Source organism: Brassica rapa, chromosome A01 (genome assembly GCF_000309985.2).
Source record: "Brassica rapa cultivar Chiifu-401-42 chromosome A01, CAAS_Brap_v3.01, whole genome shotgun sequence".
Taxonomy (NCBI): domain Eukaryota; kingdom Viridiplantae; phylum Streptophyta; class Magnoliopsida; order Brassicales; family Brassicaceae; genus Brassica; species Brassica rapa.
In genome coordinates, this window is record NC_024795.2 from 8,201,231 (window position 1) to 8,226,106 (window position 24,876).

A 24,876-nucleotide genomic window follows, 5' to 3' on the forward strand; every position below is an offset into this window, starting at 1 on the left:
ATAGGCTTTTGGTTCTGGGGCTATTTCGTTTTTCCCTCAGCTTTTGTAAGGATATTGATATTTCGATTATGAATGTATTTCAATTTGGAAAAAAAAAAGAATTGTTTACCAAAAACATATATATTCAGTTAAAAAACTATAGTCTTTGGGTGATTTTAGTAAATTATTTATTTTTTTCTGAGAAATTAATTAGCTTTCTTTATTATTATTATTTTTTAAATGGCACATTACGAAAAAGCAAAATAAAAAAATCTGGAGGAAACCGTGCAGCCCAGAACTTCGACGCCTTCTCGTCTTTGAACCAATCCGAGCTCTCTCATCCCATCACTTGAATTCGGTTCACGGCAGATCCTTAAGGTTTCCTCCTTCTTCGATTCCATCCATCACCCAATACAACATCCGATCTGCTCCCCGCCCTCCTGTTAGATTCTCTCACCATCCATATCTAGGGTTTCCGAGGAGCTCCCTCAAAGGATTTGCCTTTGGTCAGTTATTTCTCTTCATCGCCCCCCGAGCTAGCAATCTCGTGCCCTATTGAATGCGACGAGTGACGGGTTTATAGAATTATTATCATCATCATCTGACTAAAAGTTGGCTCCTTTCGTTGATTGATTGATTACTGGGAACACGTAATCGGGGTTCTCTTAACAATTTGATTGTCGAACATTGTCTGTTTCTTCTATTTGGCCAAAAAAAAACAGTGTGTTGTCTGACAATTGATTTTGGTAATTATTGGTAATGGATTTTTCTTGAATTTGTTTGCTTTCTTTTATAAATTGGTAGTTCGACCTTCTAATTTACACTAAAGAGAGAGATGCTAACTGGTCATATCAATTGTTCTTTAGAGTTAAGCTTGGTTTGAATTGATTCTTTGGGATTTGAGTTTCATTTTGTGAGCCTAATCGTGCACTTTCCTTACAGGTTTCATAAGGGGTGGTTGGATCCTGTAGCTTCCTAGTTATGACCTCTAGCACGACAGGAGATCGGAGGTTTCTTTTCTTTTCTTTTTAGTTTTGTTTTTTCTCATGAACTTTCCTATGTTTTTTTTTTGGGTAGGAACAGAGTTTTTTTTTTAAGAATCTGTTGGTCTCTTTGTGGTCTTTTCTTAATACCAAGTACCAACCACTTGTTTACAGTTTGCTGTATATTCCAACTGCTGTTAAAATAAAAATCTCTATACGTGCCTGGGGGTGTAGAAGGGAACTCTGTCTTTGGCGTTCTCTCTTTTACAGATCTTGCCTTCTCCTCTCAGTGTCATTGCTTTGATAACAAATTACATTTTCTGGATAAATTAGCAGATGGGGAACTGCAAGAAGAAGTGGCATGACTATATTGGGAAAGGTTGCTGTTCCAAAGCCGATTAACTTACCAAGCCAAAGGTATTTGATGGGCGCATTATCATATTTGTCTTATATTATATATATACTCGTTCCTGAACACTTCTCTTCTGAATTCAAGGTTAGAGAATCAAGGCCTTGACCCAAATGTGGAAATCGTTCCAAAGTAAGTGTACCTCTTTCAGATGCTATTTCTCATTCTTATTTGGCGGCGTAGATTAGATAGTTCAAGTTTCTTCTCCTCATTTATTGTAGGGGAACCCTTAGCTGGGGCAGTAAATCGTCTCTGAATGCGTGGGGGACATCCTCGTTGTCACCACGAACTGAAAGCGGTCCTGGTTCACCAAGCCACCTCAGCACTCGCCCTTCTACTGGTGGAAGTGTCACTCGAAGTCGACCTTCCACTGCTGATAGTGACAAAGCGCATGATTCTTCTTCTACTTGGGATTCGACCTCCCGGCCTTCATCAGCATCCGGGGTTCTCCCAGCTAATCAGGCATCAGTTGCACTACAACGTCCACATAGTGCAGACACAAGACCTGGAAGCTCGCACTTATCCCGATTTGCTGAACCCGTGTCAGAGACTTCTGCTACATGGGGTCAACATGTATGGTTCTTTCCTCTAAAATAGTGTATTTATTTATCTGAACTTGCTAAGCAACAGCGTTATCCTCTTTTATATCCTTATCTGTTAAGCATCATGTTAGTGTTCTCTTACTTCACTTTTGATTACCTGCAATAAACGCACTGTAAGTTCGTATGTACAGGCTCCAACGAAAAAAGATGGGTTTTCTTTGACTTCTGGAGATTTTCCTTCCCTTGGTGCTGAAAAAGAAAGTTCTGAGAAGAGCTCCGTGCCACAAGGTATCATCTATAAATAGGAAAACTATTTTCATTCTAAAAAAAAATACAATCAGCAGTCCCTCTGTAAAGGAGGGCAAAATAAATGTTTCAGTTTGTACCGAATCCTATCCTATACTCGCCGCCCTTGCCTTCTAGAGAGTGACGTTAGCAAAGACATGTTCATTTTACAAATTGGTACTTATAAATGCGATTCTGTTGAGAAATTTGAGAAAGTATTTCGACACATGTTTTCAGTAAAGTCAAAACTTTCAGGGACTGGCTTTTCTGGCTTGCTCTTGGTTGAACACTTTTAGGATATGTGCCCCTTGAGGGTTTTAGGGTTACCTAGATATAATGTGATATGCTTTTATGAAATGGATACGTAGAAATTGCTCTTATAAAATTACGATTTTGCAGATGCCGCTCGTCCTGCATCATCGTCGGGAAGATCTGTGGAAGAGCGAGGTGTGGATTTTTCAAACCTCTTTTCTATGTTAATAACATATTCTGGCATTTCATTCAAAAGTTACTTATGTTTTTAGGGCCATGTTACCCTCTGAGGGTTTCATATGAATTCGTCTTACTCCTTTATTCCTCTTCATCTCTTTAGTGAATGTTCTCTTGGACGCTTTTTCTCACTATATCTTGTCTCGTATATTCAGAAGCTAATGTACGGATTGGAGATGACAATACCTGGAGAAGAGATGATCAACCATACAGTGAAGATGCACCTAGACATTGTAGAGAGGCAGGGCAATTGGACTCCCGTTGTCCACAATCTTATCCTAATGCTAATTTTCCTCATCAGTATGATGGTTGGCGTGGTCCTCCAGTAAATAATCATCAAGGTGGTGGCTGGTACAGAGGGAACCATCCATATGGTGCCCCAATGGGTCCTGGGGGTTTTCCTATAGATCCTTTTCCATTTTATCCTCCGCAAGTTCAGCCTACTCCTGGCCATGAGGCTCGTCCTAGGGGTAATCACCCTGCTAATGGAAACATGTTCAGGCCTCCAATACTTGACTCTTATGTCCACCCAAGGATGCAGACTAGACCTGGGTTTTATCTTGGTCCAGTGCCACATGAAGGCTACTATGGCCCTCCGATGGGGTACGGAGGTCCCAGCAACAGAGACCTGCCTTTTGCTGGTAGGCCTGCGGGTCCTCATGCTTATAGCCAGCACTCTGGTCAAGGTGGATATGATACGTCTGGAAGCTCAGTGGGTTTGGAACAGAACGAGCCATCACATCCTCAAGAAAGACAAAGACAATACAAGGTTCTCTTAAGGCCCCAAGATGGTAGGAATGGGGAAGATGAAACAAAGCGGGAAGGAATTCTAGGAAATAGGCTCCCGAATGCAGAGGTTGTAGCTCATCAGATGCAAAATTCCAAAAACAACAGGAGAGGAAACAACAATGAGGCAAGTGACGAGGTACAACCAATTAGGGCAGAAAATGCTGCCCCTGAAGATCCCAGTTTGATTCAGAAAATAGATGGCTTAAACTCAAAAACTAGAAATGGTGATGGTTGGCAAAATGCTTCATCTGTCGTCAATAGAGATCAGCAGGAAAACAAAACACGTACAGTCAATTCTGGGAACTCAGTGGATAAAGTTTCAGGAAGAATGCCTCGAACTGGTCATGCAAGTGATGGTACGAACTCGTTACACTATAAACATGGTGATCTTGCCACCAACAAAAACTCTGAGCTGACAGCTATTAGTGGAACTTCTATATCCAGGTCTGTTATAATTTGTCAATAGCGTTTTGGCCAGTTATGCTATCCTTTATGTTGGGAAAAATTTGATGTTAGTTCCTACAGGAGATCTACTCAACAGACTCAAGGCAGAGCAGATCATCAGTCCCAACAAAGAGTGAAGAATGAAGGCAATGATGGTTGGCGGAAGACAAATGTTATGTCAGGCTCCTCCCCTGCAACTTTAGCTTCAAACTCAGAAAGCTTTGCTGAGGTAAATGTAGGTGACTCTTTGGATACTGGTTCCGTTGGGAAGCCTGTGCCTGGAATATCTGTAGACCCAAACGACAACCAGGTATAAACTAGTTCATGTGATTCTCATTCTTGTACTTTTTTAGGGGGTTTACTGAGTGTTTGACATGTTCGTTTAAAGCGTACTACGATGAGAGAGTTAGCCAGGCAGCGTGCTCAAGAGAGGCAGAAAGAGGAGGAAGAAAGAGCCAGAGATCAGCGGGCTAAGGCTCTCGCAAAATTGGAAGAGTTGAATAGACGATCCCAAGCAGCTGAGGAAGGTTCAGCATCTAATGCTTCCATCGCGAATATACCAGAAGTTCCTCGGTCTCTTTCACCTGCACGTATGGTTGCAAAGTCTACAGAATCTACTGAAGAATCAGGAAAACCCTCAATGCAAAACGCGATGACTTCAACAGAAGATGCACATTATGTGGACCCTAATCACCAGGATAATCTTCCACGTCACCGTGATGGCGCTGCTTCAAAACAGAAGCGCTTGGGTTATAAGCAGAAGCAACATATCGTATTTGAGAAAAAAACGGCAGGAAACTCTTTCTCTGAAGCTACTACAGAGGTGTCCGACGTTGTTCCATCTCCTGAGGTGTCAAACCAAGGTGTAATAAGTCATAACTCAGACACGCCACCAACGTCAAGCGTTTCAACTGAGCCAGCTTTCACGAAAAGAAAAAATAACAGGAACGGTAAGAAAAAGCACAAGGTTGATGAGGCAAAATTAATGAACACGACAAGAGCTGCCGTTGGAAAAGAAACGAAATCAGGAGATGAGTCAATTGAGATTGGTAGGGTCAGAGCACCAGAAATAAAGTTCGGGTCTTTTCCAGACCCAAGCTTGGATATCAAAGTGTCTGGTAATTCGTCTGACCAAATCAGTTCCTCCACGAATGAAGAGTCCCAAAGCAGAGCAAAAACCAACTCGAAAACTCAACATTTGCGCAAGACTCCAAGAAACACGCTGGTAAACAAGCCTGCAGATAAATTTCCTGGTAACAGTACTGTTATCTGGGCTCCGGTACATCCACAGCAGAAAGCTGATAGCTCCACAGGTGTAGGGAGTCAGAGTGCCGTTCCTGAGTCTAGCACCTCTTCAAAGAGTCTGCATCAAGGGCAGACTAGTTCAAGAAGCAAAAGAGTGGAGCTGGAGAGATATGTAGCTAAGCCCATAGTAAAGGAAACAGCTGAGCAAATGGTCAGTAAAAATCCAGTAACCGCTTCCCCAGAAATGGCAGAGAATGTTTTGCAGAAAGAAAATTGTGGAGGCGAAGAAGGTAAAGGAATTCTCCAACCCCCTGGGTCTCCTTTGAAATCAAGACATGGGAATGGTAGGCAGGGCAAGCATGGTAGAGGTTCCGCAGCATCTACTAAAGCTTTGGAGGATGGACGATTAGGAACTTCAAACCAGCCCATCCGAGGAACAGTGAACTATCACACAAGTAATCAGACTGGACAAATTTCGGTAGACTCTTCTAAGGATCGAACCGCATCCAGTACTGATGGATGGAACGATGGCTGGTATGTGACTCCTGAAACGCATCACTCTGCTGCTACTGCTGAAGAAATGGAAGCAAGTGCTTCTCGAACCATCGCTGTTGGAAAAGATCAGGGAATGAGCATTCAAGGTAAGCAGCAGGCTTCCAGAAGTAACTATGGCGACTCTAAAAAACCGAATACGAGAGATTCCAGCAAAGCTCATATGCAGCAGTCTGGCCATGGGTTAGGTCAACAGGATTTGCATGTTGCTTCGAGTGAAATTCGTGGTCAGTCTGGTGGTCGTCAATATTCGAGGGACAGAACTTACGCATCTCAGAAGAGGGATGTTGCTGGATACGAGCAGCAGGGGTTTACTCCAGACCAGAAAATGACCTCAGCTGATACACCAGACCATTCTCAAAACCGATCTGCCAGTCAGGAGGTCCAGGGTGGGCATAATCCGAATAATATGTTCCAGAAGAACACAGGCCAGAATCGACGATTTGGAAGAGGGCAGGAGTCGCACGGAGGTTGGGGTTCTTCATCGATGCAAGAGAATATGCACCATCACCATCAAAGGCCACTTTCAAACAGAGATAGACAGAAGCCGAATCTGCATTACGAGTACAAGCCTGTTGGGTCACATGCTTATGACGGAGAACAGTTGAAAGACAGTTCAGAAGGTCCAAGATACAGGGAGAAGGGGCAGGGAAACCAGAGGCATGGTGGACAAAAGTCGTACCAACAGCAAAGGGGTAGTGCTGGGAGAAACACTGGTCATGGATTATCAGATGAGAGAAACTAAGACTGTCCTGTTTGTGATTAGGTAGTTGAGCTGTGTTGGTGAGGCTTTGCCAAAGGAGTAGCATCTTATGAGAACGTATTTTGCAACAAAGTCTTTGCTCTGGAGGGTTTTTTTATGTATTTCAGTGAATTATTTGATTATGCATGCCACTTTAGCATTTTGTATTACATTTGGTGGCAGGTTGGACTTTACCTGTTCTGTTAAGCCTTTGCTCTGTTACTTGTTTTTTTCTTTGTTTTCAGAGTGTGGGAATCATCTTATCTAACATGAACTTTTACTTTTACTTTTTTCTTAGAAGCTGAAACAGAACTATGTATAATAAAATCTGCCATGCCAACTTGTTTGAGATTATTGTTTAGGCGGTGATAATCTCAGTAAAACTCATGTTTCCAACAAACCACAGAACACAATTATTAAAATATACCCTCTCTATTTAAAAGATTAATATTCTAGATTTTGTTATTTTATTTGAAAGTTTGTTGTTTCAGATCTCAATTAATACAGTTTATATTAAAATAAAATTTAAACTTAATTTAAAATAAATCTAAAAAGTGTATTTTCTTATCATGTTTTAGAATTATTTTTTGCACTTTAATTTTCTATTAATTGAATTAACTAGTTTTGTTGTTTTTGAGAAACAAGATAAACTGAATAAGAAACTAGTAATCTTTAATCGGTATACAAAATATTAAAATTAATTATTTTGAAACATAAAATATAAGAGAATAAACACAAAATATTTAATTATTTATAATATGTATAAACAACTCTTTTTTGTTATATTTTGGAAATTTTATAGTATGTTTCATTGACTTACACACAAAGTTGGTAAAGTTATAGAACCCTGCCAAAGCCATAAGCCGGCGTAGAAACAAAATACTATCCAAAAACAAAAACCGGAGCAAATACTTATTTCAACAAACTAACTTAAATAAAATGGAATAAGATAGTTAACCGTAAAAAGACAAACAACAATACAATCAAGAAAAACAAAGCAAAAAACATTGGAAGTAAGATTGATCAAGAAAGACTTATATTATTGGTTGGGGTTTAAGGAGGAACCATGAACAAACATCACATTTACCATGGTTTCACCTCAAAAAGCCAATAAAAAAATCAAATTACATATGTATATTCCCTTTTTCAAGGAGTACATTTTTAGTAATGAAAATTTATCAAATATCACAATGTTGTTGGGAAAGTCAATTAAATATGAAATCATTAAATACAACAATATCTAGTTAGGTAATCCCTTGATTTTTCTCATAATGTCACACCTTTATAGTCATAGATTCTTTTCTTGGGCTTTACTTAGCGTTGTTGGTTTTTTGGGTTGTCTTGGTGAAAAAGCCAATAACAGGAAGAAAAGTCAATATCTTGTTGGATAAGATAATAAAACCATAATTAAGTTTTAATAAAATAAAATAAAAAATAAAGAAAACAATCGTCTCGGCTCCGATATAAATAAAAACGCGACCGTCTATATTTCTGGGTAGTTCACAATATAAAGCGGATAACGGGTACGCTTCTTCTTCGCTTTAAAGGATCATAATCACATCTTCCCCCCACCCCTGATTCCCCCATTCATCGCTTTCCTTTTTGATTCCCAATCCTAATCCGTGAACGATGGATTCTACCACTGCACTCGTCGTCAAGGTTCGAATCATTTGTGAATCCTCAGTTTTGTAGTTTTTGTTGGCCGATCGTGTCTATGTTGTTGTTCTAGGTTTACCAGATTTATTGTTGCTTGTAATCGGTCTGAATTTACCTATGGATCGATTATCTATTATCTTCTAGAAGCACAAACCCTAAGAAATATTTAAAAAATGTATTTATTTTACCCAAATTCATATTTTTTCTCCCATATGGTGCTTAATCGTGATCCCTAATCTTGTTTTGTTCTTTTAATTTGTTTATTTGCATGTTGTTTAATTCATTTTAAGTGAGCTTTGTGTTCATTGCAGGTGAGTTATGGAGGTGTGCTTAGGCGCTTCAGGGTTCCTTTCAAAGCTAATGGACAGCTTGATCTTGACATGGCTTCTCTTAGGGGAAAGATTGCTGCTTTGTTTAACCTCCCTCTGGATGCTGAGTTCTCTCTCACTTACTCTGATGAAGATGGGGATGTGGTGGCCCTTGTTGATGACAACGACCTCTTCGATGTCACGAATCAGCGTCTTAAGTTCTTGAAGATTACTGTGCAGTCGAACGCTGGTGTGCCGACCAACTCTGTTGCTCCAGAGAGCAGTGGGAGTTCGTCAGCCTCGGTTATGCCTGATAGCCAGAACCCGGTTTCTAAGATCCAGAAGGGTTTCAATGATGTTATGATGGCTGTGCCGAACCCCATGCGTGATACCATTTCCAAGGTGTATATTGACCTTACATCTAAGGCGGCGTCTTCGAGCCCTGTGGTTGGTGAGCTGTTTGATTGCATCAACAAGCTAGGGAAGCTCTCAAGTCCGCAGGAAAGTAGTCCTTGCTCTCCTGTTACTAAGCCTGGCTCGTCAGGTCCTTCTTTGAGCAGGGAGGTTCCTTCCGCTGGTGAAAAGAAGGATGTATCTAAGAAGACCCAAGCTGGAAAAAAACCTGTTGCTGATTCAACCTCCTCTGGACTTGGTGCTAGTTTCAACGAGTGTCCCTTCAGTGGCAGTACCGTGATTGATTCCACTCCAAATCCAAATCCAACGAATCTCAACAGGCATGCCCGTCGTGTATGTCACTCCAAAAAGACCAACAATGGTGATTACTGGAACTCACTGGGTGTCTTCCATAAGGGTATCCGTTGTGATGGATGTGGAGTTCTTCCAATAACTGGGCCTAGATTCAAGTCTAAAGTGTAAGGAGATCTCTTACTTGCAAATGTAGAAACTGCAGATACATCTTTCGAGTTTATTATGCTTACTTGTTTCTCTGGTGAATATTTTGCAGCAAAGAAGACTATGATCTTTGCACCATCTGTTTTTCCGTGATGGGCAATGAAGGGGATTATACAAGAATGGATAAGCCCGTCTCAGCTCAACAGCTACATCCCTTCAGAGGACTTCCTACCCCAGTATTACTCTTTTTCTGTGTTTAAGTTTCCTTTTCTTCTATACCTTTTCTTTCTGTATTTACAGCTATATGGAGATCTTACGTTTCTTCCTTTCTTTCATATAGTTTTCAAATCCTTGGTTGGGACATGTGCCGCGACCACACCACGGAGGTTTACATTTCAGGTGTACTCGGCCTAAGCTAGACAGTCGCTTTGTCCTTGATGTCAATGTACTTGATGGAACCGTTGTTGCTCCATCTGCCCCATTCACCAAGATCTGGAAAATGAGGAACAATGGTTCGCTGGTGTGGCCACATGGCACGCAGATCGTTTGGATCGGTGGGGACAGATTCAGCAGCTCTTTGTCAGTTGATTTACAGGTTAGAAACTATATCCTTAGTTTTGCCATTTATTTTGCTTGATACCTACCCTGAAGTTCCACTTACAGATCAATCATGATGTTTGAAGTTGCTCTTAGTGGCTTGAGTTAGCTTCTTCTCTACAGAAAGTGGCAATAGTTTCTTTATATATATATACAACACTAATTTTTTATTGGTGTCAGCAGATTCCAGTGGAGGGTGTGCCTATCAACAGTGAGCTTGACGTGAAAGTTGAATTTGTTGCACCAGAGTCACCTGGCCGATACATATCTTATTGGAGGATGGCTTCCTCTAATGGTGCCAAGTTTGGGCAACGTGTTTGGGTGTTGATACATGTACTGGCTAGATCTCTGCTGCCATTTTCCTGGAATTTTGTTTTTCTCAATCATCTGATTTTTTTTTTTTTGCTGGTTGCGTGGTCAGGTTGATGCATCCTTGAAGGGCTCTGTTGTGAACGAGTTTCATGGACTGAACTTGAATGCCTCTCCTGAAGAAAATTTCGCAAGAGAATTTTCAGGGATCAATGTGAATCATGTTCCAGCTCAGCCTGGTAGCCCCAGTGTTAACCCTGGGATAGTGAAAGGTGCTGATGTTGAACCAGAAGCTTCTTCGGGATCAAACATTCCGATGAAAGATGACCTGGTGGTTGGTGAAGTTGAGCCTGTTGTTCCTAACACTGTTGTGCCTAACACTCTTACTCCATCTTCATCTTCGTCATCATTCAACATAATCGAGTTCCCAAATATGCCTACTACTGTTGAGGCCTTGGGTGGCGGTTCCTCATCTGCAAAGAACATCCCCGTTCCTCTACAAGAGGATATTGAGAAGAATGACGTCGAGATAACCATGCTCAAGGAGCTGGAGGAGATGGGTTTCAAAGAGATTGATCTGAACAAGGAAATCCTGAGGGACAACGAGTACAACTTGGAGCAGTCTGTTGACGCTCTCTGTGGAGTTAACGAGTGGGATCCTATCCTAGAGGAGCTTCAGGAAATGGTAAGTGTGAATTGAAGATTGGAAAACCAGATTGAGAGGGATGTTTGACAATGTGATAATTTCTGCAGGGGTTCTGTGATGATCTGACGAACAAGAGGCTGCTGAAGAAGAACAATGGAAGCATTAAAGGCGTGGTGATGGATCTTCTCACTGGGGAGAAGGAGAAGGAGGCTTAGTGTGGCGTTCGATTCTGGGAGAACTTTTATCTATATCAGGACAAAGGTTATGTTTTATAAATAATAAAAACCTGATGATGATGTAGTGTGGTTTCGAACTTTGGTGTGTTCCTTTGCTTCTTTCTTTCGTGTTGGATGTGGATGATATGATGTTACTACTAATCTTAAATAAGTATAAGACTTTATTTATGCTATCATCAATCTTCTTATTTTGAATGCAACCGTGTCTTTGTTATCGATTTCATTCACTTGACCGCCCTCTCCTCCATGTCCAGTTGATTACATTTTTGCTTTTGATTCTTACATGCAATTTATATTATTCCTGAACGTAGTGATTCATTCACCTGCACGACTTTATCTTTATGAAAAAACTGCTGGCAACCAAATGAGTAAATTGAAGATAATCAATATGGAATTCACTTTCTTTTCTACGTTTACAAGTTTGAAGGAGTAAGTAATTGCATCTTGACTTTGTTTAAAATCTCCTGGACGAACGATTAAACAAACTCCTAAGGCTATTTCTGCTGTCCCTATTTTTCTTCTTGATGGCCTTATCCGCAGAGAAAGTATGCTCTTCCAAAGTGAGTGCCCGTTCCAGTTTCTTAGATACAGAAAGAATCTCGTACGGATCCCACAAGGACTGTCCATACTCCCAATCCAAGAACGAAGGATGATGATGGTGATGCTTCTTTGTACTGGACAAGGCCTCCATTTTGAAACGTGAAGGTTTACCTTTGACAAAAGCATGCTTTCTCCGCGCTTCGAACTCCAAAACTGTGCTTTTAGAGGTTTGGGAGTGGCTGAGCCAAGCCTGTGCTGCTGCTTTCATCAGCTCCACTCTCTTCTTCTCTTCTTCGTTTTCATCTTTAGCCTCTCGTTTCTTCCTCATCTGTTTCCTTCTCCATTTGGGAGGGGACTTTTGGGGCTCTAAGCTATTATTATGGACCCAATTTTATGTCAGCTTTAAATGGCAGCCTTATGTTTCTTGTCCGAATCTGCTAACTTCTGTCCGTCTCATCCTTTTCCATTTATTTCTTTTTAATTTTTTCAATACATTTGTTGTATAATAAAAGGTGGGAGATGACTTAGAATGTAATAAAAAGATGAAAAGTATTTTAGAGTGAAAATAACTCAGGGAAAAATGCCAATTTCGATCCCAACTATTTCAGTCGTGCCAAATACGACCCGAACAATTGATCAGTGCCAAATACGACATCAACTCAATTATAATTCAAAAAAACTACCAGAACTTCTTAAAACGTGCCTAAATCTACATTGACTCTAACAGAAGTTAGTCAACCGTTAAAAAATAAAACGATGTCGTTTTGATATACGAGGAAAAGTGTCAATTTCGACCCAAACACTCTCAGTCGTGCCAAATAAGACCCGAACAAATGGTCAGTGCCAAAAACGACCTCAACTCAATTATATTTTAAGAAAAATTACCCAATTTTTTTAAAACGTGTTTAAATCTACATTAACTCTAACAGAAGTTAATCAACCTTTAACAAAGATAAGACGACGTTGTTTTGATATATGTATTTTCTTAAAAAAATATGTTCATTTTGGGATTCAAATCCGTGCTGGGATATCCTTTTAAAGGGCACACTAACAACTAGACTAAAATAATTTTTTGAAATATTATTACAAATTGAAATTCTCCATTATATAAACTACTATTCTTCTTCATCTTATCCAATTTAAAACTTTGGTGATTGCTTTATACATTTTAGTTATTGTTTAATTTGTCTAATATTTTGTACAACATATCTTAGTGAAAGAAAGGTAAAAGGCCTCTTAACATTTTTGAACAAAATATCAAAATATATAATATCAACTTTGAAAACTAAAAAAATTCCCACTTAATTTTAAAAATTAAAAATAATTTATATAAGAAAATTGTATAAATAAATTCAAAAGTTTTAAGCATATTTAAGATCGTATAATAATAAATATTTTATTATTTATATTTTAGTAAGATATAATTTTATTAAAGATATGACAAAAAAGAAAAACGTGTTAATGTATTTATATAAATCAGAAACAATTGTCGCCAAAATTTTTAATTGGATAAGATGAAGAATAATAGTAGTTTATATAATTTCAAATTTGTAATAGTATTTTAAAAAGTTAGTTTTATCTAGTTGTTAGTGTGCCCATTTAAAAGGGTATCACAACATGGTTTGAGTTTCGGAATGAACATATTTAAAAAAAAAATAGATATATATATATATATATATGTATATATGAATGACGTCTTCTTATCTTGTTAACGGTTGACTAACTTCTGTTAGAGTCAATGTAGATTTATGCACATTTTAAGAAGTTCAGGTAGTTTTTCTTAAATTATACTTAAGTTGAGGCCGGTTTTGGCACTGCCCATTTGTTCGGGTCCTATTTGGCACGACTGAGAGTGTTGGGGTCGAAATTGACACTTTTCCTCGTATATCAAAACGATGTCGTTTTATCTTGTTAACGATTAACTAACTTCTGTTAGAGTCAATGTAGATCTAAGCACATTTTAAAAAGTTTGGGTAGTTTTTTCGAATTACAATTGAGTTGAGGTCGTATTTGGCACTGATCAATTGTTTGGGTCATATTTGGTACGACTGAAATAGTTGGGGTAGAAATTGGCACTTTTCCCCGAGTTATTTTCACTCTAAGATACTTTTCATCTTTTTATTACATTCTAAGTCACTTCTTGGTATTGAGGTAGTTTTTGTGACTAGAAACCAAAACTAAGTTCATTTTTCTAACTAAATGGTCCCACAAACATAAGATGAATTTTGAAAAAAAAAAAAATTGAAACGATGGGATTCGACAGTAAGTAAAGATGAAAAAGACGCAACCGTTGCTCGACGCAATTTTTCAGTATCATGTTCTTCTGGAACATTTCCACTTTTGCCTTCTTTCAGACATCTTATAATATCAGGTTCTTCTGAAACCTTACCATTTATGTCTTCTTTCAGACATCTTTTAGCATCAGGTTCTCTTTGAACCTTTCCACTTATGTCTTCTTTCAGACATTTTTTTTACTATCAAGTTCTTCAGAAACTTTGCAACTTTTCTCAACCAATTTCTTTCGGGGATTTTTTTTTATCTCTAAAACCCGCTAGTCTCCCCCTCTTTAACTAAACCCTAGGTTCATTTTATTTCCATCAGTTTGTTCTTTAGGAATATCAACTCTTGATGGAATATTTTCAGCGGGTATATCATCTCGTATCTGTGAACACATTTGGTAACTGGTTTGTCAAATTATGCAAGCGCACAATTTTTTGAACTTCCAGCTCTCTTTGATATGTAGGGGGACCAAATTGCAACAATGAATGTGTACACCATGTAATTTATTTAGGAATTTCTCAAATTCCTCCCCCTAACGCTGGAATTCATTCTCATTAAAATGACAATTGGCAAATCGTGCCATAAACATATCACCAGTTACTGGTTCAAGATACCTTATATACGGCTTGTTCTAACTCTTTCAGAGTTTTATATATTCCCGAGAGTATCTTTAACTCTCCAGGGACTACTAAACATCAAGATGCAACTCAAGTTATTTTTGTCCTGCCAGACATTTCAATATATTGCATCTATTTTAAATTTTCTCCAGTGACCTCGGAACAAGCCGTTTTTCATACCTCAAGGTCATCTTTCATTTCATTCTCTGGAGAACTATACCTTGGACTTTTGATCCAAAAGTCTCTCGTTTTTCTAACGAGCTATATATCGAATTGATGGCTAATCAATTCACTCTACCCTCACACATAGAGGTAGATTCATAATCTTTATTTTTATAGCGCTTTTTCATTTATTTATTGTCGGCAATCTATTTTTTCTTTGGTTCCATCTTTTTATCCGTACTGATATGGTTAATCGAGATTTCTTTATCATCATCGATGATTTACCCAGGTACCTGACTATTATATTAACCATATCAACGGTCTTATCATGAGATTCATCCTCTATTTATATTTTTGCTCCTTTTCGAGGACTCTTTGGAACCAAAGTGGTCTATCACGTCTCTAGCGTGCCATAGACTCATATATCGTCCGTTTAGGACACTATTTTTTTTTATTGGAGCATTTTCAGTTGGAATATGAGATTTCATTAATTCATCAAAATGTCTGGCAGGCATTTTGGAAATGGATTATCCTACTTTTCATTGTAATCCATTTCACATATCTCATTCCATAACTTATCATATGCTTCTAGCAAACTTGCGAGCATATTTCTAAGTATCCATATACTTTATCCCTCTGGATTGTATATGTCTTTATTACATGCACAACTGCATGTTTACACCCGAACATAATTTCTCAATGTTCCACTCACTAGGATTCTTTAATTCTCCCCCTCGAGATGATAACACTCCATGTCTAAAATCTCGTACTGAATCCCACTCTAGAACCAATAACATATTTAGTTTTCCCATTTGGGATGAATTATGTTTCAAATCCTTTAGAGTGAGATCTTAATTTGGGGTCTGTTTATAGAAATCACATATTATGAACTTGTTTGATGATTCATCGCCATGATGGTTTTCTTTATTTTCTTGACATGCTATATGTGAAAAAACTTCTGGTTTTTCAACATTTCACAATAATGTTGATAACATTATTGGAGATGGCTATATATCAGTAAACTCTAAGTTTTCCACTCATTTATAATTTTGCGATCTTTTTCTTATGCATGTCTTTTCATCATAAGCTCCTCTAGAGCCAATAGTAATTTTTATATTACTAGATACTATACTTATTTATTTTGAGAGAAAAGAAATATTTGTTACTTTTATTAGTCATTGACGATGACCAAATATCTGCTAATTATTTCTATCTCCATCCTGAATATCAAAATCTTCATCAGGAAGATAATCATTATATCACCGATAGTCTCTGGTTCACCCAGAAAGTCTATCACATCAAGATGAGTATTCAAACTATGAAAGATGGTTCGGGTTCATAAGAGACGAAGTTTAATATACTTCCTTTCTCTTTTTCTTTTTGATTCTCAATATAGATCGGCTAAATATTTGGCGTACGACAACTACGTACCTAATTTTCTTTCTAGCCGTATCTATAGCAAACTTTTTATGTTTGCCTTTTAACACCCGACCACTTTTATTTTCGTGGAAGTTCTAATTATTTCGCATGGACGAAATATTCTTCCTCGTCCACTTCCACGACCACGATAGGGGGTTTCAACCGCATCTACACCCTCGTCCTTTTCTAATAGGACTGACTTGATGGTTTAGTATCATGATTTCGTTTTCCTTTTTTTTTTCAGTTTTCAAGGAGGGCTTTCATCAACTCCAACTATTTATTGAATCCTTTCTTACAAGGATTTAATTATTCAAAGATCTTTTAGATCTTTTCTCATGATACACCTTATCTTATGAACCATCATTGAAGTGGTGTAAATTATCATGGCTTTATTCTTTTCTCATCCGATATTGTTTCAATTTATCGATGATTTCTCAAAGCTCATTTTTTCTCAGGTGCATATTTGCACCCACTGCTCAAGTCTTATAATTATTTCTCGTAATATCAAGGGCATCTATTTTGAGCTTTGTCAAATTTGACTTGATAACCGTATTCATAGAATAATAATATAATAAAGACGAGAATTTAAACACAGAAATTAAAGGCATAAATTAAATTGCATAAATTTAAATAGCATAAATAAAATCGGGAGGCTCAGCCTACCACATGATCCGAGGAGTCATAGACTACCATATTGATCATTTTCCAAAGTCCGAGGAGACATGGTCTACCATTTTGACTTTTACTTATTTCAAGGTCCGAGGAGACTTAGTCTACCATTTTTGACCTTTTCTTTTTATTTACGGAGGTAAAACCTTTCACGTAAATTTTTTTTTTTCAATTCACGGAGGCAAAGCCTACCACGTGTTTCTCTTATCGTGAAGGCATAGCCTACCATAACGATCAGTCGGGAAAGGCATCGCCTATCATCCCAGAAAATAGACGGAGAAGGTCCAGCCTCTCACTCCGAAACAATAATAAAATTTAAATAAATTAAGTATATTGAAACACATAAATTTAAACATTACCTCGGCTGGTTTAAGAATTTTCGGATTGATAAATCTCAGTTGGTCAGAGCTTCGTGCTGATAACGTGTTGTATAATAAAAGGTAGGAGATGATTTTATATTTGGTATTATATATTATATTTTATAGAAATAAAAGAGAGATGAGATGGAATGTAAGAGTGAGAGAGAAATGAGTAGGAGAGAGATTCATGTGTGTGTAATACGAGAGAGATGTTGTATCAAACTGATTTCTTTATTTCTCAGCACATACACATCTTTTTATAGTATAAAATATAATGCTTAATCATCTCTTCTCTATAGACATAAAAACACATGCTTATGACAAGATCGTGTTGAAGTGAGACATGTGTCTTTTGGATAATCATCTATATTATAACAACATTGTTTTTTTCCTAGCCTTTTAGTTTTCAGATGACTTTGACAAAACAATATACTACATTATCTCTAACTATGAGAAGCCAACTTGGGACAACTTCAAAGAAAAAAAAAAGTTATAATCAAATATTATAACATTCTCCATTGTTATAATCAAATATGACTTCACACAAAAATGGGTCATTCTGGATGTTCAGACTTCTCTCTCTTTGCTGTCTCTATCATTGCACACAAGAAATTACTTGCATCACGACTGTGTGGATCTGCAAGTGCTGCGTGTGCTAAAAACGGAAGCTTCCTCAGTGATCTCCCACTTAAACCCTGCATCAATAAGTTGATCCAAATTCATAATATTCTAAGCTTTTTGTCACTTCTCTACAATCAGTACAAAAGTCTTCCCAAAGTCTAACCTCACACGATTTTGCAGCTTCTATCAACTGTTTACAGAACAAGGGAACAGTATCTGTATCATGAAGCTCATTTGCATTCACCTTTTCTTTCAAACTTGAAAAGCTTGGAATAGAGAGTCCATCACAGCCCTATACCAAGAATTGTAAGATATATTTGCTCCTCCTTCAGTGGGATTAACAGAAAAGGTATGAGCGAGCTTGTATTGTACCTGGAAACTTGATATGATCCCTTTGCTTATTAATTCCTCAACACAAGACCTCAATATTTCGTAACGAACATGAAGAGTTGGAGGGCCAACATAAGCTTTTATGTCAGCTCGATCCACGAAAGCAACATCTGCAACAAGAATATTCATGTGTGAAATCTTACAAAACCTGAATGGGGAAAACAGTTTCAGAGACCAAGCAATGAGAATGTAAAACATTAAGATTAGTAGCCAGGCGAAGTCATATTTCCATTGCGAACTCAATGATGATTATCATGCACAGGAATAAGGGATATATGATAGAAAAAAAGAAGTCACGAGGTTAAGGACATGATCAAGATCGAACCAACAGCTTACCAATAGCAGTAGTTATATTTGACGTTGTAAGGATTATCACATTCGGTGCTGATTTCAGTTTGTCCATTTGTGTAAGTAGTGCATTCACAACCTGTTACAAACATAGTGAGATTTGGTCTTTGGGAATAAGAATTGCTTCCTTCGCTAATTATAGGTGTACATGAAGTGCAAAATCTAGTTGGACTACCCGTATAGAATCTGAAGGTTCTGAACCAGACAATGCAGCTTTCCGTGCAGCAGCCAGACTTTCAACTTCATCTGCAGGCGGAACAATCTTAGACCTAACAGGAGAAACAAGCCTAATATATTAAAAGGTAGGACAAAATCATAACTCACCGATCAAAACAAATACTAGATTGTTATCTTCCTCCACCATCTCTTGGATTTTTTGGAAAAGCTTGGCAACCTACATTGTGAGTTAGTAAGCATAGCGAGAATAACAGAATTCCAATAAAATTTGTCCACTCGATATGAAACAATTCCCAAGTCAGTCTACTATGACATGACAGAAATCCACTAGCTATGGTCAGTAGATAAAGTAGATTGAGTACTAAAATTCAGTGTCCTTGATCAATAAGTAGATAAGATTAGGTAAATTTCCTCGGAAGAGCAGTTGTAAGCTGTAAGTGGTTACTTATTTAAGTTGAGTTGAACTAACTACAAGGTACTCCACAATTCTGATTGAAGTCCAATAATCCATGTGTACAAAGCCAGCCTACTGTCTAAAATGCATGCTAAAGGGAAAACTAAGACGAGAATTAAAAAAAGAACAATTCTGTATCATACCAGCTTGCCACTTTCAGAGAACCATTTACTAAATAGAGAGTGAGCATTGACTTCAATCAATTGGCAATGTGGATATCTGACAAAGGAAGCATAAATCAAAGTCAAAATAGAAAGATAATCTAGATAATACAGTCGATATAGATACTTCTGACAGAGAATAATTTAGTCTAGAAGAGGACCTGGAGTTGCATCGAATTGAAAGCTTTTGAGCCAATGCTTTGCAAAGAGATGTTTTGCCAGTCCCTGGTGGTCCGTGCAAAAGAACAATCCTGCAGAAATTTTCAACGAACCATAAAACTCTTCAATCTTAAACGGGGCACACAAAGATAAAACATCAGATCTAGACACTAAAGAACAAACAAAACACCATAAAGGTAATTCAGCGCTAAGCAACTCAGTTATCTGAAGTTTTTCATAAAAAAATCTCATGCTCATGCCTAGTGTAGAATAAAAGCAGATATAACATGAACTGAAAAACGATACCAATGTCTCTCACCTGTTCCATGAAACGAGATTCGGATTTACACCCTTCTGCGTGAACAGCAAAGCACTTGCAGCATAACGTAGTAACCGTTGCTTAAGTCCAGATTCATATATCAAGCTACACAAAACAAAACAAAAGATCCAGACCACTGAATAAATTGTTTCAGACCCATTACTGCTTTATAACCAAGTCAAGCACCAAACTCGCGGACACACCTTTCCCATAAGCCATCAAACTCCTTAGCAGGTAGAATCCATTCATTAAAGCTAGAAGGTTGTCCATCAGGACCCAGTTCCTCACACGGTCCTTCCTCAGTCAACTGAATGTAAATTAAAAACAAGTCAGGTACAAGATAAGCAGCAAGAGAAAACAAAGGTCAGTGCCTTATTCAACTTTTGCATATATACCTGAAAGGCGTGGACAACAGGCTTAACTTGCCAGAACAAGAGAACATCATTATTCTTCACCCATTCCTCTATAGATACAGAGAGCAAAAACATCAGTAACAAACCTTTTTTTGCATTTTTTCTCTATAGGTGATTAGAGTCTACAATTACCTGTATCACAAATACATATACGTTGCACATTTTCGACAAGGAACAAGTCGTGTGGAGGTATGAGAACAAGGCCATCTACATAGCTCATACTCCTATTTTCCAGCATCCTAAACCCAAAACACACACAAACTATCCCCATTATCGAAAAAGGAAACACGGTGAAGGCAAAACGAGGAAATGTATATTATCACAAACCGTTCAACAGCTCTCTGGACGTCCTCGAGACGAGCCGTGCTTGATGGCTTTAAGCAGACCTCCACTAGAAACACACAAATGAGGATAGTCATTGAAATCGAATCGAGCAGCTAAACGCAAGGAAGGAGAATCGTGTGTACCAGAGACGAGGAACTTGTTATCGTGGAGGGGAGTAGCAGCTGGAGGAGGAGGAGGAGGAGGAGGAGGAGGATCGGTTGCAGCGAGTGGCTCTGCGACGTTTAATTGCTCGGGGATAATCGTTGGTTGAGTGCTGTTTTGGTGAGAGATCTCCATGGAAGCGTCGTGAGGAGGATGAATCGTAGCGTCGAGCATAGGGTTTTGCTCGGCAATCTCCATGGGAGTGCTCATGGCGTGTTCTGGAGAAACACGATTGTTTTCAATTTTTTTCAGATTTGGGAATGGGCGGGACTCCCACTGCACCTTTTTATTTCTTTTCTTTTTTACTGGACTCTTTTTGTTTCGCAATGCCACTGAAAATTTAGAGAAATTGTAAAAAAGTAATTAGCAGAATAATATGAAAATAATAAATTTAAAGGGCAAGTCTCTTAAAACATCATAAAATAAGTTCTAATAAAATGTTGTTCAAAAAAAAAAAAAAGTTTTAATAAAGAGAAAAAAAGATAAAATTACGGTTAGTGTTATTTTAAATTTTATACTCTAAATCCTAGATTCTAAACCATAAAGCTTAAATTTCACCCACCCCAAAAATTGTAACTCTAATTCTGAACTAGTTAACTCAAATGGTGTATACGTTTCTCAAATTTAAATCGTATGGCATGCATTTTGATTTTTTTAGTCATCATTTGATATAAAATTTTAGCTTATATATGATAGTATTTTTGTTAATTAATCAGATTTATAAAATATCTAATACTGATGCTTAAAAAAATCTGATAATCCCTTCAGCCTGTGTAAGCCAAATCTTACGTATAATTGGTGAAGTCTATATCGAACGATACGATTTGGCTACAACTTGATAACCAAAACATATACGACACAGAGAAAGTAAATACAACATCTTTCTTAACACAACGATCATTCATATCGTCCAACGCTTTCTTGTTCGACTCAACAAAGACCCCAAGGTTAACAAACTCACTTCAGCTGCTGTAACTTGGCCTTCCTCTTCTCCTTAACAAGGAAGACTAGCAGAGAACCAAAGGAGAATACACTGAAGCATATGGATGCTATGTCGAGCGACGTGTGACGACCACTAATGCCCTCAACGCTAAAGAGATTGGTCGTCTTTTCCGCGTCCGAGCTCTGTCCGTATGCTACTTCCTGGCCATTTACATCAGTTCCGTAGGCACGTACGAAGTAGGTTCCAGTGGGGGTCTCGCGGTCGATGGTCCAGTTGAGTGATTGAGGGATCTTATCATAGGGCTTGGAGACAATCTTGTGAGGGCAGCTTCTGTCCCTAGAGAGCTCGTTATGTGTCTTGCGCCACGGTCTGTCAACTTGGCTGATCGGTGCATAACAAAGCTTCACTTCGACGGTCTTGAAGGCAGTATCGCCATCGACTTTGCCCGATGACTTCAGCATCCATGTAATTCTCACCATATCTTTTCCAGCTTCCAAAACTAAAGAGAATAGTATGTACAAAGACTCAAAGTATATAGAGTCAGAGAGGTATAGTTGACCAAACATGAAGTATACATATGTATAATTGGAAATAAAGAGTTTCTATATTAATAATATATTATGTGTAATTCCACTATTTTATCCTGGATCTAATATACTCATGGAAGATTTCTATTCCTATGCAAAAAAAAGAAAAATCATATTATTATTCCTAGTTCGAAAAATAACTTATTCAGGTGCAGTCAACTCTATTACTTATAGCATATACAACGCACTTTCACCAAACATGAATAAAGGGTTTGGTCGTGGATTTGCAAGATTATCGATGGACCAAAAGTTAAAATTATAAGACAAAGGGCAACGACAATTTACAAACCTACACCGTCTCTTAATGGTTTAGCGGTGACCTCGAGTGAATTTTCAAGGTTGGTGAAGAGACTAACTTCGGTAGCTCCATGGTTCGACTCTATCGATGATGAGAAGATAAGAAATGAAACAAAGAGGAAAACTTGGATGGCCATCGTTGAATCTGAATTTTCTAGAAAGAGAAATATATGTTTTAATGAACACTTGAGATTGTAATTATCGTGTGATCATAAGCATTTAAAGAGTCTTAGTGTTTTTTCAATCGTTGAAAATTATCGTCACCATCATACGATTAATGCGAAAAGTCAATAGTTCGTTTGAGATAACATTGTAAGGGATAAATTTCAACAGTTCTTAGAAATGCGAGTATTGTGTTCCATCAGTCATTATTGTTTGTCTTATTGTTAGAGTTGCAATGACTACATTAATGATAAAGAGATGAAAAATCAGTTTTGAGTTCTCTGTAACAAAAAAAATGTTTTTTGCTCTAATGTATGTATCTATAATAGATAAAATGCTATTTTATAGAGAAATATTTGAGATGCTTAAGACTAACAAATCCAAGATACAATTAACCAAAACATTAGCTACACCTCTTTTGTTATCTGGACTGAATGCATTAAAGAAGCATAACTGGTAAGTATGTGTTACATGAGTACCACCTGTAATCAGCTAGACACTACAAAAGATACCCATAAGGCATAACCAAATCCAAAACGGATTATATGATAAAAATTACTCATCCAATCAAACTGAAACTAATGTATATTTTATTTTCACCTTATTCCCAAAGCGTAAAAACACATAGGTACACATGCAGCCGTATGATATTACAATCACAACAATAATAAGAAAAAAATGTATCCATCTTATAGCAATGGAATGGTGTTTACAATATCTGCATTCAAGACATTTTATCATTTAGCAACCCTCTAGATCTCAAAATCAGTGCTCAGCATCCGACCAGTACCAACAAGAGACAACTTGTTCTCATACACATCAACATACCCAAACGAATACGTACCCGGTGGACACTCCAAAGCAGCTTCCAGCGACCTATGATGAACCCCACGAGAATCAACAAAGTACCCACCTTTATGATCATGCCCCGACAAACAAACCTTAACAACATCATACTTGTGTATAACACTCATCACTTCATCAAAATTCCACAACAAAGCAGCACTGGACGCACAACCAGGGCTCATAGGCACATGCCCGCAGACAATAACTCTCTGATTCAACTCCGTCGCATCTTTAAGCACACCGTCCAGCCACTCCAGCTGCTTCTCCCCAACACCACCGTTATACTTAACAAACCTCCTCTCAACACCCACAAGCCCCTCGGGGCTGTTTTTCTCCGAGTTCGGGTTCTTCTCCTCAAGTATCTTCAACGCAGCCATCGTCTTGGGGTGATCCTCAGGCCAACCAACAGCACTGATGTCATACCCATCTAACACCACGACTCTATACTCAGGCGCAGGCGAAAACTCGTAGTAAGCGTTGTTATCATCATCACGAGAAGGGATGTTGAGCAAAGGAAGCAGCTCTCGGCGTGGGAGGTTATAGAGGCAGTGGTTGCCTATCATGTGGTAGACAGGGCCTTGGAATTTTTGGAATTCGTTGACGAGTTTCTTGGTGGCGGATAAGGATTGGTCCTTGGGACAGAACCCGTCGACGATGTCACCCATGTTGATGACGAATTTGAGGTGGCCGTGTTGGTTCCAGGCTTGGACAGCTTTTTGTAGGACGAGGATGCTGTTTCTGTAGTATCGAGGAGTGCCTAAGAAGGAGCGGCCGTCTGGAATGTCGGCGTATTGAACGTCGGCGATGACACCAAAGGAGAAGAGAGGTTGTGTGGTTACAGAACCCATCGTGAACTTGTCTGAACATCAAAATAAATAAATTATGCAAACACATAACAAGTGAGGATTAAAAAATAAGTCCTGCAAAACGGGATAGAAAGAGTCTACATCTGTGACCAGAAGTTTCTGCTATATTTTTTCTAACAGTTGGTAGAATTAAATCACAAATCAAAGGATGGAGGAGACTGCAATTGAAGTTATTTTCGGAATAAGAATCATTAATTCATCAATGCTCGATCTCACGCAAGATTGTGAAACGGAGACGGAAGTCGTTGTATGAAAAATTAACAAACAGCATTATGGTGGACAAATGACTTACAACTGTATAGCTTCCCGAGATTTGTCTTCTGTTAGGATCGGTCAGAGCTACCAGCGGAGGTGAGTCGGAATCGGAGAGGAGGATATACGGAAGGTATTCTGTTTGTTATTTGCAAATCGTGTGGTTTTTCTCTCTCTGATGGAAAAAAACTACATGATGTCTCGTCCCGTTAATTAAGTACAAGTTTCTTTGCGTAACGCCTCATCAAATGGGGCCTGCCAGAGTTTTAATAAACTAAACAAAAAT

At 38.2% G+C, this 24,876-nt stretch overlaps 6 protein-coding genes and 1 long non-coding RNA gene across 17 annotated transcripts; 3 read left to right on the top strand and 4 right to left on the bottom strand.

Annotated features, from left to right (window-relative positions):
* The first annotated feature begins 207 nt into the window (after positions 1 to 207).
* On the top strand, positions 208 to 6,749 carry LOC103862399 (protein MODIFIER OF SNC1 1). Of its 10 annotated transcripts, none has more exons than XM_009140128.3 (10): positions 208 to 547; positions 922 to 989; positions 1,296 to 1,379; positions 1,459 to 1,503; positions 1,593 to 1,944; positions 2,105 to 2,201; positions 2,598 to 2,645; positions 2,843 to 3,920; positions 4,002 to 4,230; positions 4,309 to 6,749. In XM_009140128.3, exons 2-10 carry the CDS (start codon positions 961 to 963, stop codon positions 6,460 to 6,462), a joined length of 4,116 nt encoding a protein of 1,371 aa, XP_009138376.1. In that variant the 5' UTR covers positions 208 to 547; positions 922 to 960; the 3' UTR covers positions 6,463 to 6,749. The 10 variants fall into 10 exon arrangements, with proteins under 10 accessions (XP_009138376.1, XP_009138355.1, XP_009138390.1 ...); XM_009140107.3 differs by having other exon boundaries at positions 208 to 485; XM_009140142.3 differs by having other exon boundaries at positions 209 to 735; positions 1,299 to 1,379.
* A 1,111-nt stretch (positions 6,750 to 7,860) lies between these two features.
* LOC103862466 (protein NBR1 homolog) lies at positions 7,861 to 11,258 on the top strand. Its single transcript, XM_009140174.3, has 7 exons — positions 7,861 to 8,118; positions 8,427 to 9,295; positions 9,388 to 9,511; positions 9,616 to 9,870; positions 10,056 to 10,205; positions 10,294 to 10,866; positions 10,935 to 11,258. Exons 1-7 carry the CDS (start codon positions 8,089 to 8,091, stop codon positions 11,040 to 11,042), a joined length of 2,109 nt encoding a protein of 702 aa, XP_009138422.1. The 5' UTR covers positions 7,861 to 8,088; the 3' UTR covers positions 11,043 to 11,258.
* A 159-nt stretch (positions 11,259 to 11,417) lies between these two features.
* On the bottom strand, positions 11,418 to 12,040 carry LOC103862475. Its single transcript, XM_009140185.3, has one exon. It carries the CDS (start codon positions 11,929 to 11,931, stop codon positions 11,518 to 11,520), a length of 414 nt encoding a protein of 137 aa, XP_009138433.1. The 5' UTR covers positions 11,932 to 12,040; the 3' UTR covers positions 11,418 to 11,517.
* Positions 12,041 to 12,919: 879 nt separating this feature from the next.
* LOC117133018 lies at positions 12,920 to 17,014 on the top strand. The gene is made up of 2 exons (XR_004456833.1): positions 12,920 to 16,889; positions 16,932 to 17,014. It is a non-coding gene; the product is annotated as an uncharacterized LOC117133018 (long non-coding RNA).
* Positions 17,015 to 17,459: 445 nt separating this feature from the next.
* On the bottom strand, positions 17,460 to 21,174 carry LOC103862485 (pachytene checkpoint protein 2 homolog). The gene is made up of 14 exons (XM_009140196.3): positions 20,619 to 21,174; positions 20,479 to 20,542; positions 20,284 to 20,390; positions 20,134 to 20,201; positions 19,942 to 20,045; positions 19,739 to 19,843; positions 19,422 to 19,511; positions 19,243 to 19,318; positions 18,793 to 18,862; positions 18,644 to 18,714; positions 18,457 to 18,547; positions 18,103 to 18,230; positions 17,894 to 18,022; positions 17,460 to 17,804 (listed from the first exon to the last, which is right to left on the bottom strand). The coding sequence occupies exons 1-14, from the start codon at positions 20,845 to 20,847 to the stop codon at positions 17,664 to 17,666; spliced, it is 1,473 nt and encodes a 490-aa protein (XP_009138444.1). The 5' UTR covers positions 20,848 to 21,174; the 3' UTR covers positions 17,460 to 17,663.
* Positions 21,175 to 21,429: 255 nt separating this feature from the next.
* LOC103862495 (high-affinity nitrate transporter 3.2) lies at positions 21,430 to 22,801 on the bottom strand. Of its 2 annotated transcripts, none has more exons than XM_033288669.1 (2): positions 22,457 to 22,801; positions 21,430 to 22,082 (listed from the first exon to the last, which is right to left on the bottom strand). In XM_033288669.1, exons 1-2 carry the CDS (start codon positions 22,599 to 22,601, stop codon positions 21,595 to 21,597), a joined length of 633 nt encoding a protein of 210 aa, XP_033144560.1. In that variant the 5' UTR covers positions 22,602 to 22,801; the 3' UTR covers positions 21,430 to 21,594. The 2 variants fall into 2 exon arrangements, with proteins under 2 accessions (XP_033144560.1, XP_009138452.1); XM_009140204.3 differs by having other exon boundaries at positions 21,430 to 22,079; positions 22,457 to 22,791.
* A 392-nt stretch (positions 22,802 to 23,193) lies between these two features.
* On the bottom strand, positions 23,194 to 24,834 carry LOC108868780 (manganese-dependent ADP-ribose/CDP-alcohol diphosphatase). The gene is made up of 2 exons (XM_018652786.2): positions 24,631 to 24,834; positions 23,194 to 24,331 (listed from the first exon to the last, which is right to left on the bottom strand). The coding sequence occupies exon 2, from the start codon at positions 24,318 to 24,320 to the stop codon at positions 23,379 to 23,381; it is 942 nt and encodes a 313-aa protein (XP_018508302.1). The 5' UTR covers positions 24,321 to 24,331; positions 24,631 to 24,834; the 3' UTR covers positions 23,194 to 23,378.
* Between the last annotated feature and the right edge of the window lie 42 nt (positions 24,835 to 24,876).

Bases quoted from the DNA above. Each gene is read 5' to 3' on its own strand.
- LOC103862399 (XM_009140128.3), top strand. From the start codon at position 961: ATGACCTCTAGCACGACAGGAGATCGGAG. The intron at 3,921-4,001 runs GTCTGTTATAAT...TAGTTCCTACAG, and splicing joins AGTGGAACTTCTATATCCAG to GAGATCTACTCAACAGACTC. The intron at 4,231-4,308 runs GTATAAACTAGT...GTTCGTTTAAAG, and splicing joins TAGACCCAAACGACAACCAG to CGTACTACGATGAGAGAGTT.
- LOC103862466 (XM_009140174.3), top strand. From the start codon at position 8,089: ATGGATTCTACCACTGCACTCGTCGTCAAG. The intron at 9,296-9,387 runs GTAAGGAGATCT...AATATTTTGCAG, and splicing joins CCTAGATTCAAGTCTAAAGT to CAAAGAAGACTATGATCTTT. The intron at 10,867-10,934 runs GTAAGTGTGAAT...TAATTTCTGCAG, and splicing joins TAGAGGAGCTTCAGGAAATG to GGGTTCTGTGATGATCTGAC.
- LOC103862475 (XM_009140185.3), bottom strand. From the start codon at position 11,931: ATGAGGAAGAAACGAGAGGCTAAAGATGAAAACGAAGAAGAGAAGAAG.
- LOC103862485 (XM_009140196.3), bottom strand. From the start codon at position 20,847: ATGAGCACTCCCATGGAGATTGCCGAGCAAAACCCTATGCTCGACGCT. The intron at 20,391-20,478 runs GTTTGTGATAAT...TTTTGGGTTTAG, and splicing joins GTCCAGAGAGCTGTTGAACG to GATGCTGGAAAATAGGAGTA. The intron at 20,202-20,283 runs GTAATTGTAGAC...CTGTATCTATAG, and splicing joins TATATGTATTTGTGATACAG to AGGAATGGGTGAAGAATAAT.
- LOC103862495 (XM_033288669.1), bottom strand. From the start codon at position 22,601: ATGGCCATCCAAGTTTTCCTCTTTGTTTCATTTCTTATCTTCTCATCA. The intron at 22,083-22,456 runs GTTTGTAAATTG...TACTATTCTCTT, and splicing joins ACCATTAAGAGACGGTGTAG to TAGTTTTGGAAGCTGGAAAA.
- LOC108868780 (XM_018652786.2), bottom strand. From the start codon at position 24,320: ATGGGTTCTGTAACCACACAACCTCTCTTCTCCTTTGGTGTCATCGCC.